Below are 12,778 nucleotides of genomic sequence, written 5' to 3' on the forward strand. Positions count from 1 at the left end.
TGTATTCACAGATATTACATGGATGAGAAAAGTACATTTACATGATTTATAATTGTTCTTTAAATAAGTATTTTAAGATTTTTTATTTTGAATTGTTCTTAGGACATTATTATCATTGCTCTATTTGACTATGGATGCAAGTTATTTAACATTAAGCTGTGGCCAATGATCTCTCTGTATGATACCCTCCCTCATCCATCCTCTTTACTCCTTTTTCTTCCTTCCCATCTACATGCAACATTTCTCCTGTACCCATCCCTCTAACTCTTCCTCATGTTTTACTTTCTTCTCCTCCTCATCTCCCGACCTGAACTAAGATAATAACACTCTTTGTAATCTGAGCAAAATACACCTCCTGAGTTTGTAGTGGAAAAAATATGTGCTTGATTTGTATATAAAAAGTCTGTTTGGAGGTCTGTAAAAGTACACCTTCAGTGGTTAACATTTCCCTAAACTGTATCAGATGCAGCTAAGCCCTGCTCCGCTGCTCTGTTTGGACAGCAGCTCCCAATCAGGTCCTCATTTCCTCCTCCCTTATACAATGCTCTCTCCCCCCTTTTTCTACCCATTTCCACTCTCTTCTTCTCTCTCCCTCTTCACTAACTTCCTCCTCCCATCTTCTTTCCTCCTATTGCCACCCTTCCTATTTTACTTCTCCTCCCCTTTTTGCCATCTCAGCTCCCCTCTCTCACAAAATTCAACCTATTCCTTTTCCCTACCTTCCTCTTCTCTAAATGTAACCCCCTCCCCCTTCTCCTCCTCTTTTTGCCCTCATTACCCTTGTTATATTACCCTGACAGCCAACAACTCCATAATTCTGCCCAGCCCCTGATATTTCCTCCCTCCCACCTTTAATCCCACCCTCCCTTCCTCTCTCCTTGGTGTTTCAGAGGAATGCTGCACAGTGCAGAGCTGGGTTTTAGTTTCAAGGTCCAGGCGGCTTATTAGATAAAGGGTTCAATAAAACTGTGGTGAGAGGCCATGTACACTGATAACACTGCACAGCAGGCAGCTCATTCCTTGTGTGCGTGAGATTATATTCGCAATAAAAGGAGTTATAAAGATCATTTTGTACACATTGGAATGACCCTTCATTTCCCCAATTGAATGTTATTTTATATATTGAATAACATTCAACATTCAATATAATATTCAATATCACGTTGTTATATTGCTCAATTTCAATGTGACTTTTACTTTATTGATCTGTTGTCTTTATGTACCTCTGTAAAGCGACTTTGAGCACCTGTAAAAGCGCTTATAAAATAAATGTATTATTATTATTATTTATATATAATATTTTTGTAACCGTGCAGCACTGTTTAGACCAGGTTCTGTAAAGTTCTGTAGAAATAAAGCCTTCCTTTCTTATTTCCCACTACCAATTGCCATAGTGTGCCTATCCAAATCACCGCTGTATGAGGGCGTTCTCTTAAAGAACCAATCGGATACTTTTGCCTTTGCAAATGACTGGTTGAACAAGGATTCAAACTTTAACAGACGCATGCTGGAGTGATTATCATCAGGAATATTTTGACCTGTTATTATAAGTGTGTATGCCCACTTGATGCATTTGCCCTATAGGCCAAAGGGAGGAGCTGTTTTTTTGCCACAACAGATATAAAAACAGAAAAACAACACAACCACATGAAATAGGGCTTTTGCCCCTCTCTCTCTCTCTCTCTTCTCTCTCTCTATCTCTCTGTGTCTCTCGCGCGTTCTCCCCCTCTCACACTCACACTCGAGCTAGTCACACATCCAGTCAGCCATAGTCATACCCTGTCATAAGACTGAGTGAGGGTGTGCAGGAAGCTACATCATTGTTTGAATAGAGACTGAGGCCTGTGTGTGTTGTTTGTGACTGGTGTGTGTGTAGCTGGGGGGCTGTGAGGTCATTGCAGCACAAACAGGCCGCAAAATAACACACACTTACTGTAAGGCAGAGGTAGGAAGCAAGGTCAGATGGGAAATATCCCACCATCAGAACAAAAGCTGACCAACTAAAGCTGCAGCTGGTTAGAGCAAACTCACAGCAGACCATTTTTAAACCAGGAAGCTGACTTGACATATACAGCGAAAATAAAGCCTTGTGACTGCTTCCAACTCATCAAGATCGGTTCAGGCAGGATGTTTGGTTTGTTGATAATATAAAAGACAGGAGAAGGAACCACTTTTGGTCACGCCTCAAGATAAGCTGGAGGACTTTCACCTCCGTCTTTCTTATCCTTTTTTTTCTCTTTACTGTATCCTAGCAGCAACGTTACAAACTGGATGGACCAGCTGTCAGTCGACGGCGAACTCGATCACAGATAACATTATCTCATGCCCCAGGTTTTATCGTTTTGCAGCCCTTTCCCAATCATAAAGGGTGTAAACTTTGTTTGTGCTCAACAAAAAACCACAGATGAAAAGCTGATACAAAAGTTGAATTCATAAATGTAAAAGGAAGTGTTAGCGAGTCTGACTCATCGACCTCCTCTTCGTTAAAATGATGAATGAAATATTCAATTTCTGCATTTGTAAAGGGAGATCAAGGTATCGTAAAAAAAAAGGGAACACAAGTTTGAAATATACCTAATAGTGTGTAAGTTACCCAATTGCTTTAATTAGGGCCAGAAATCTATATTTCCATTTGTATATACCTATATTGTTTCATGACTATATCAGGGTTTTGTATAAACCTTCTAACAGGGGGCCCTGTGACCTCTTTCTTTAGGTGTGCGCCCTCATACCAAAAACGCTGATTTTCTCCGTAAAATGTTTAATACATTTTCTAGAAAAACCCCTGTATATGTTTATACTGACAGAGTTGATCTTCCCCTCTCTTCTGCTACAACAGTTGTTATTCCACTATACTCAATGCAAGTTTCTAATTCAGAACTAATTGCTGAAGCTCAAACAATTTACTATAAACAGAAACTTTGAAAAGGATACCTTCAATTTGTTTTTTGTTTTTAAGAACTGTGACAAAGATACATTATGTACTGATAGAAACATTTGAAAAACATTTGACTCTGCTCTCTGTTAAGTAATGGTCCCTGTTTCTAAACAGTCTCAAACACCTCAAATGCAGTCTCTTGTTGTCTGGCTCATTAATCTGTCAATCCTGAGTCTATATCACTGTACGGTGCACATTGATCTCTTCTGGTAAAAGATTTTGAATGAGAGAATTGTTTAGAGTTTGATGCCTAATCTTTGCCCTGTCACATGAAGTTCACAGCTTCCTGTGACAAAAAGCATTTATACCAGACAGGACGTTTAGTCTGACCGGCCCTTTGCCAGGCAAGGCTTGGATTCTCTCAAAACATGATCTACTGGAAGTCTCAGAGCTTGGTATTTTCTATTAACAGGCAAAAAAAAACGGTAATTTCCACGGTCCACTGGATTCTTTTACATAGTATTAACTAGCAAAACAAACAAAAGAAGATGACCACTACTGATTCACTTCTCTTTAAAGAAACAATCGATGTGTTTATAACAATGTATCGTGACATTGTGAATGAGGCCTCTTGTAGTGATGATCCACAGATAATTATCACCTTAGTTTGCAGCGTTGCTCAGCTGTATGTAGCTTTGCAGTGAGTTTCCGATAACTGTTAAGCCCTTTGGTTCTGTTTTTGTTCCCTTCCACTGCTCCATTTAAGGCCATGGCAGGCTGCTGTTTCAAAAAACCCAAAGTACACAACCTGCACTGGGGCACTACGATACATTGCAAACTCCACAAGGAACATTTAATGTGGCTAATGTTAGCTAAGGTTACCACACTTAAGGCAGATATTGCTGGATAATATACTGAGGGTATTGTTCACTTCAGGACCCATCTCTATTGTTGTGGTTTTTACACTAAACCGTTTTCAGCTGTAGCTACAGTTATTCTGTGTAAAGCACAAAGGTTTACTTTTATGTTCTGCCATACATCCCAATAACCCCCAGATTAGATTTATACCCCATTTTCCCAGCAGCAACTTCAGTATTCTTCTATTAAAATCTCTCTTCCAATGATGAGGAGCCGCATAATCCATTCTCAGAAACACTGATTGAGTTTTAACGTTTTTCTCAAAAGAAAACTGAAGACGATTACAGATAGAGGGCAGCAGAGACAGACTGAATGGGTAAAATACAGCCAATAAGAGGAAGAGAAGAAAGAGGGGAACAACGTGGTTCAACGGAGCTCATCATATCTCCGTATATGTTACATAACTAGGCCATTATGTCTCACTGTATGTCGTGTTTGCCTGTATGTGTGTGAGTGTGGGTTATTGGAGGGCAGCAGTGTGACGGAGAGACAGTCTGCTAAGAATCTTGCTAAGTAAGGCAGGCACAGGGGTGTTCATAGAAGGGAGGGAGGGAGGAAAAGCGTATCAAGTTTCCTGTGCATACTGAAAGGTCAAAAAGGTCACCAGTGATCCCCCCTCCTCCCAGCATACAGGAAATGCAGACCATGTCCCTCTGGAGATTTATTTCAAAAAAAGAACTGCCTTAGAGAAATGCTTTCCTCTCTCGTTTTTTCTATCTGTCACACACGCAGTGAGTGTGCCTATTAACACCCTTCCACATGATCCCATCACCCCTCCTCAACTCAAACACACTCTCTCTCTCAACATTCGCCCTACTCTCTGTCATGTCTTATTGCAACACACACACACACACACACACACACACACACACACACACACACACACACACACACACACACACACACACACACACACACACACACACACACACACACACACACACACACACACACACACACACACACACACACACACACACACACACACACACACACACACACACACACACAGGTTGGAGGGGTTAGCACTTGACGGAGGGTTAAGTGGGTGAGTGTCCGTTTCATTCGCCATTACGGCCACAGATCCATTAAATCCCTGCACTGTTGCTCACTGGCTGCTAGCGGCGAAATGCTATAGAGGAGGCATCGGAGAGAGAGAAAGAGATGGAAGGCAATGAAATGACACAGCGGGAATGTTGGGGGGTGACACCCCTGCACAACACCCATACAGACGCACACGCAGGCACACAGACAGACGAGTGTGTTGTCTCAGTCAAGATGGAATCTATTATTCCTTTGTTTCCCTGCAGCTTCTGGAGGGAACTGAGCCAGGCAAGGGAGGGAGGGCGGGAGGAAGGGTATGTGTGTGTGAGTGTGAGAGGAATTCAAGGTAGACTGCTAGCGACACTGAACACGTGTGTGACAGAGGCAGAGAGGAAGACAACATTAAGAGGAAAAAGCAACTAGAATAGTGATGGAGAGACAATGAAGGTCCATGGTGTGTGTGTGTGTGTGTGTGTGTGTGTGTGTGTGTGTGTGTGTGTGTGTGTGTGTGTGTGTGTGTGTGTGTGTGTGTGTGTGTGTGTGTGTGTAGATATGTGCAATCATTAAGCCAGAGACAGAAGTCAGACAGCGCAGCCAGACTGTGAATGTGTGTGTGGATGAGAGAGGGCAAAATAATGAAGGAGACAGAGGGGAGAAAATCGAGGACAGGAAGTGAGAAAAGAGAAGCGTGAAAAGCGATAGGAAAGGAGATAAGGAAACAAGAAATGTGATGAAACTGATGTGATGTGATCAAAAGCATATCGTTATACTTTTCAAAGTGTGACTACTTAAAGCGGGTTTTGCTATCATCGTCAGAAGTTCAACTATAAGCATTGGATTTATTGACATTTATTTAAGAGAGCCATATCCGTCATATCAAGGCAGCCATACAAAAAGTGTTTTCTGTAAAGACACACTTATAACATTGTTAAAAGTTATGCTTTTAATAGCCAACTAGGTCACCTCTGTGTATTTTTTAAGATAATTTATGGGATTTGTCCTTTATTTGCTTAGTGTCAGTGGACACAACAACAGGAAATGCAGGGAGAGGGGACATAGGGTTAACCAACAGGCCTTTGCACACACCCTATTTTAAGCCATGAATATTTAGCATTTGCAAAACTTTCCCACAAAATTGACTTTTGCTGCATTCAATCATCCCGATATTAAGACGAATGGCCAGTTGTCATAACACCAACTAGAAAGCGAAGCAAAAAAACAAAATAATTCCCCAACAATGTTTCACTGCAGCCAATTAGTTTGTGATCACAAGAACTGAGCCTGCAATCCACTTTCTTACAAGAGTATATGTAGTGAGGAGTAATTAAAACAAAGAACAGACCATGTTCACTTTTCACAGTGAAGCCAAAATATATCCAACAAACCCAAACAAGAGGTAGGAGGATAAGTAGCATCATCCTCTTTGCTAGAGGAAACAACAGAAGGCTTTAAGAAAATGTCATATTAACTGTTTGCTTTAATTAGAAAACACCATCACTCTTTTTTACCTCTAAAAATGGTATTTTTACTTGATGATAAACTAAAACAAAAGAATACATCTGTTCTGTGTCAAACCTTACTCTGCTGCTGGTCAGAAATGCTTTGTAGTGTTAATGTCCTTTTTATGATACAACTGGGGGAACAAGTGCTGCGGGGTTACACTCAAAATGCCATGAGATCTCAGCAAGGAGGAATCAGAGTCAACTTCAACAAGTCAAAGCTGCTCCTTCGAGGGTTGCAGGAGGTTAAATGTCAAACCTGACATAGTTCAGAGAGAGACTGGTGTGTATGCGTGTGTGTGAGTGTATGGATTATGTTTATATTGTGTGTCTGTCTGACGCACAGCTATGTGGAGTCTGGTTACACTCCAGCAGAGTGAACACCTCACTGCCATGTCTGTCAACATGTTTCTGTGTGTGTGTGTGTGTGTGTGTGTGTGTGTGTGTGTGTGTGTGTGTGTGTGTGTGTGTGTGTGTGTGTGTGTGTGTGTGTGTGTGTGTGTGAGTGTGTGAGTGTGTTGTTTGAAGAAAAGACCTTCTAAGGCTGTATGAGCGAGAGTGAAAGACTAACAGAGGGAAAGAGCCAAGAAAATACATTTGTGAAAGAGGGGTGGACAGGAAGTGTGAAAGTGAATCAAGGGGGGATGGGCAACCGATGAGGGGGGGGGGGGTACAAGGGAGTGAAAAGGTAAGAGTGAGGAGTATGAGAGTAAAAAGCAGAGAGAGATGCCAAGAGGCTGCATGCTTTCCTCGCTTTCACCCCATTACTCATCTCTGCTCTCACTCTCTTAATCCTGGCTCGCTTTTCTCTCCTCTCTCTACCTCACTGCTTTCCATCTTTTCTTCTGCTTTTACTCTGAACTCAACAAAACCCAGAGCTTTAAGATGCATGAAGGAACCCATCTACCACATGGTGTTGTATGCTTTTAGTTCCCTTTAGAGCAAAAGTGAACACATTTAAGTTACTAAAAAAAAGTAAAAAACATCACTTTTTACTTTTGGTACAAACCATTTTGGGAATCAACAGAGGGTGCTGTATTAATAATACAACTCACTTGCTTCTAGCTCTATTGCCAAATGTATCGACTGGTAAACCACAAATGTGAGGTTATTCTGGGAGAAAGGTAATGCGTTCACTGCTGAAGTATCTGGCAACGATTCAGGATGTCTGAAGGTCGTGAAAGAATGTCTCGGCAGTAAATGTTTGACATTCTGTGATAAGAAGTGTATCATCAAGGACTCTGTAAAGATAAAGTATCTAGAGCGTTTTGGGCTTTATAGTGTCAAATACTTTAAAATATACACACATCATAGGTTGTTTTGAGATGGTTATCAATGGAAGGAGACCTAAAAGTAGACCAATGATTGTTAATCTTGAAGAAGGCTGGTGGGACGAAATGTCATTTGAGTAAAAAAGAAATACACATAGAGTCAAAGTGAGCCACAACCTTTTGTTTTACTTTCTTTATATATTGTTCTTTTTACAAGTTTTAATCCTCGAGCAATCTTCTAGAGACATTGAAACTGGTGAGGTAATTTCTATTTGTATGCAAAATAGCTTCCTTCAAAACTGCAGCTGACCCGCTTCTGGGTTAATTTATAGCCACTGTAGTTGACTTTGCATAGGTTAGTTAGACTTTAACCAAGGTCAGATGCTTTAAAAAAGTAGGACCCAGGAAGGTTACCCTAGGGTTTCATCCTCCGATTCTATTCCCTTTAATTTTCTTCACTCGTCCTCTACTCCTGAATAAAGCGACAATACCAATACAAGTACACACAACTTATCCTGCCTTCAACACCCTGTGTGCCCTGAACACTGCATGATGCCTCACTTGTATAAAGCAGATGGGTCTCTCGTTCCATCTTTCAACAACTTCACTGACTTATCAGGCAAACACTACCCTTCAGCTCAACAAGTCCAGCATCACATGCAAAATGACAGCAGCAGGAGAAGAAAAAAGACACGAGGCAGTGCAGTGGGATAAATGCTCTTGCAGGAAATGTGCTTAGGGAAATGGCTACTTCCTGTTTTCCTGTTGTAAGCAGACTTGATCTGATATAATTGCAGTGTGAGGCATCACACATAAGTGTACACTACCTCACACACTGTTTTGGCAGCTTGACCATATGATTAACATCTGCTGAAAGAAGTGATGCTATCTATGTTTGCTATGCGCTACAATTACCCAAAAAAAGGCTACCGCTAAACAAGCACGGGAAGCCTGTAAGTGAATAGAGGGGAAATAAAAATAAAAAAGTTAACTCATGCTTTGAAATAAATAATATCAGATCAAACTAGCGATGGTTGAGGTTGATTAAGGGTGTGGCATGGTCAGGAAGGACTTCTGTCTCTGACAATAACACACCACCAGTGTAAACCCTGTACCTTGATGTCGAAGTTGCAGTCGAAGCGCTTGATGAGGACGATGAAGGCGCCCGTCAGGTTGTCCCTCGGCGGGGGCTCGATGGGCTGGCACGCATTTTCTGGTCGTGCCCCAATCAGGAAGCCCTGCAGGAATTACATCATTAGAAACAACATGGTGAGATAAATACATGAATGACTTATACCAAGTTTCCTTGGAAATCAAACAGGCGATAAGAAGGCATATCCCAAAATGATGCTTCTATAGTTATTAAAGATATTGAAATGTATTATGCTACTGGTTTAAGGAGCCGTCTTTAGTTGAGAGATTGAAAACTCTTTATTAATAAATTGATGTCAAACTGTTTGTTTTTTTCAGACCAAAAACAGATTGAAAAGACCAGTAATAATGAATAGCTAGTATGTTATATAACAAATTGAATGACTTATATATTCTCAATATCAAATGCATTATTACTTTCCTTTTCTGCTTTACTATATCTGATACTTCATATTTATCTCTCTAAAGGGTTTTTATGATTATTTTGTTGAGCAACAGCTGGACAAATCCTTTCCTTTGGAATTAATAAAGTAATATATTTTCTTCTTGCTAGACCTTGCTTCGTTCAGTTCACCTTTGTATTAAACTCAGAGTGTGTGTCCTCCAGTGTCAACAGATAAAAGCTACACTGGAGCAATTAGGGTTTACTGAAGCGCACTTTAGCAGGAATTCATGTCTGCAGACTGGAAGTGACATTAATGGTTATTAGATCCCTTTCTCACACTTCTGGTGTAGCACTGTTCAGCTATGAAAAATCTGCCAGTGATTTAAGTGTTTATTATAATTCATGTTGACAGTTGGACTGCAGGCTAATCACAGGCTGTTATTTCACAAATGCACAATACATAATGTTAGAAATAACATTGGCTTCATAGCTACATGACAAGTCATTAGCACAGAAGATCAAGATCTTTTTCTGTTACTTAAAACTTTGTGTGATCAGATGGCAGGTAAGGATATGATCACAGTATTGTCATAGTGAGCCTGTAAATGGTGTCACAAATTAAGTTCAATCACAGTTACATTGCATGATCCAGTGTCAGCTGTTTGACCCAAAGTGTGAGCAGCATCCTCTTTATTCAACCCTTCTGTTGCTCAGGGATTAACAACATCCTTCACAACCACGATTGAAAAACAAACTTAAAAGAAACAAGATGCTGAGAGGAAGTTCTGCAGCAACCCCAGATGTAAAACTGGCAAATCAAACATACATTTAACATGGTAATGAGGAATATTAGTTCCTTCTCTGTTGATAATAACCTGTGTGTTTTTTTGTATGTATAGCAGAGTCTAATGCATTTGAAATAGCGGTTCTTTTATATTGTCAGGGCTTCAATTTGCTCTGAAAAACTCTGGCTCTTGTACTTCCAATCTCTCTTCCTCTCAACGCAGCTTCCTGCCTTAGTCCTATTTCAAACGACAGCTTTTGAAGTGACTGATGAGAAGGCGATAGTGAGAGGAGAGGAAGAGGGGGTGAGACAGAGAGGCTGACACAGTGATAAAGGGAAGGAGAACAAAGGCAGAACACAGCAAAATATATTAATATGGAGGCAAAAGGAATCACAGAGTCACTGAAAGGCAGACAAAAGAGGAAAAACAGAGGATAGACAAAAATAGAAAAGGTGAAGACAAAAAGGGGCAGACCATGAGCACAAAAAGAACCGGCGCAGATAAATAAAGAAAAGACGATGAAAGGAAAACACATGAGAGGAGAAGGGAGGGACCTGACATGATATGCATTTCTAACCCTCTGCTGCTCTTGTGCTAGTGTAACTAAAACCACTGTGTGTGTGTGTGTGTGTGTGTGTGTGTGTGTGTGTGTGTGTGTGTGTGTGTGTGTGTGTGTGTGTGTGTGTGTGTGTGTGTGTGTGTCACAGGCAGGGTGGTAGACAGGAAGTGTGCGGACTGCTGTGGGACTCTGGCAGCCACTTTCATCCCTTTCTGTCTCTTAAAGCCAATATTTAAAAAAAAGGATGTATGTTGAGGAGAGTCAGCACTTTTTCTCACACACTAACACACACACACACACACACAAAGTGAGCAGCTGAGCCACATATGGAAATTTACCAGAGTGACAGATAACATTTGCTTAAAGATCGAACCCTGCTACACTGGAGAAGAGACAAAGTTACTGACCTAATGCTCCGCCCAAATGTATCTCAACACTAATAAGAGCTGACGTATGAAAGGTCACGTTTTATAGAGATGAGGTAAATCTGTGAAACCTCACATCAGGGAGGGAAACACGTGCAAGGAATCACCCATCCCTCAGTGCCGTCACCTCTGGGTGGCTCCCTCCAGTGCAGCCCAGTCTTGCTGCTAAATGACATCACTGTGCCACTGCCTCACATTCCTCCTCCTGGCTTTAAAACAAGCGGCAAGAGCGCCCTCTGTTGGGTAGTAAAAGCATCTAAAAAAGAACTAAGAACTGCTGAGAGAACAGTGAAAACAGGAAATAACTGGGGAAGAAGAGGAAATCCTGAAAGGAGACGTAGTTAAAATGCTTCCAGACCAAAAAAGTGACACAACACTGATCTTATATAACTTTAAGCTGATTATATATTTCCACTACTCTGTCAGACTTGAAGCTGGTTGACATAATGGGTAACAATATTAGTAGTTTATACTCATCCTGTGTAGTGAAGATCATTGAAAATATGAGGTACGGTTGTGCACATATATAAGGATATGTTCATGAAATGTATACAAATTATAAACAAGCTCCCTGGGAAAGCTTGTGTTGTTATGATACCAAACTAAATGTCCATTCTTGCTTAAGTCTTGAGTCAAGCTCTCAAAGTTTGGAAAAACCAAACATGATGATAGCGTATTCATCAAGCATGTGATGTTGAAAAGTACTGTGATTTGCACAATTATTAGTAACGAGTGTCACGGAGAAGGAACAAGACTGTGGCAAGAAGGAAGAAACGTGATATTTAGGTAAAAATCGCATAATATTTGGCTAAATTATTGTTATAAAAAAGGTAGCCATGCTCCCTTAATTAGACTTGTTAGACAACAAAAATGCCAGGTAAGGATACACTGTCTAATTTGATTCCTCTTCAGATGCCAGAAATCATACACAACACAATGAAAATATTTACTTGGAATCAGTGCTCCTATTTTCCTAAATTTGAAAATCTTTACCATATAGTGTTGAAACATTTTACAGTATATAAAGACACTTGAAGCCATTAATTGCTGTGACACTGAGTCAGATCCTCCCTATACCGATACCAATAATAATGACAATTAGAAGAGTCAGAATCCTTTCATTTTTTCATGTTCCGTTAACGCAGTGAATTCACACTCAGAGGGATTTCTGTTGTTACAGAATTAAATCTGAGGGAGATTTCTCTGGTGGACGATTCCAAAATAATTCACAGGGATCACACTTAATCCAACCACTAACAAACTCGCTGTAGGGCTTGTTTACAGATTTGCTCGGATGAATTAATAACTGGCTCTTGACTGACTGGGGCTTCCTGTGAGGAGATTAAAGCTTTTGTGAGTCTACACGCAAACACAGACACACAATAATCAATGTTCAGATTCCAGACTTGAACCTTCCTGAACCACTTCAAACCCCTAAATTATGAATGAGGCCATAGGAAGCAGGTGAGGCTACAGATTTTCACTGCGTTGAAATACATGTGCAAGCATACCTGTAGTATACCAGAAAAAGCTTTAGTATTTCCCAAAATGTAGTATTCAAAATGCCTTAAAAAAAGATTTCAGTGTTCTTTTATATTCTTAACCACAAAGCTTTGTGCAGCAGAAAATATGATTGAAAGCGTCAAACTTCAAGGCGACATTTTAGGACAAAGTAGTACACCCAAATAATGCATCAGAACATACCTTGTGAGGGCAGCTGCAGTTTGTACTAAGTCAAAACAAAGTGATTTGGAAGACTGTATTAGGTTAGTTGAAAGCAATAATGTTAAGTTGAACCTAATATTTGTTTTATTTAAACTTAATATTATTGTTTATCATCTAACCTAATACAGTTATGTGAA

At 40.4% G+C, this 12,778-nt stretch overlaps 1 protein-coding gene across 1 annotated transcript in view; it reads right to left on the reverse strand.

Moving 5' to 3' along the window:
* Positions 1-12,778, reverse strand: part of rnf13 (ring finger protein 13) — a 37,267-nt gene that overhangs the window by 16,667 nt on the left and 7,822 nt on the right. Inside the window, exon 4 of the mRNA XM_063891349.1 lies at positions 8,726-8,848. Within this exon, the coding sequence (XP_063747419.1) occupies positions 8,726-8,848 (123 nt within the window). The remainder of the gene's footprint in view (positions 1-8,725; positions 8,849-12,778) is intronic.

This window comes from Eleginops maclovinus, chromosome 9, assembly GCF_036324505.1.
Source record: "Eleginops maclovinus isolate JMC-PN-2008 ecotype Puerto Natales chromosome 9, JC_Emac_rtc_rv5, whole genome shotgun sequence".
Classification (NCBI taxonomy): Eukaryota; Metazoa; Chordata; class Actinopteri; order Perciformes; family Eleginopidae; genus Eleginops; species Eleginops maclovinus.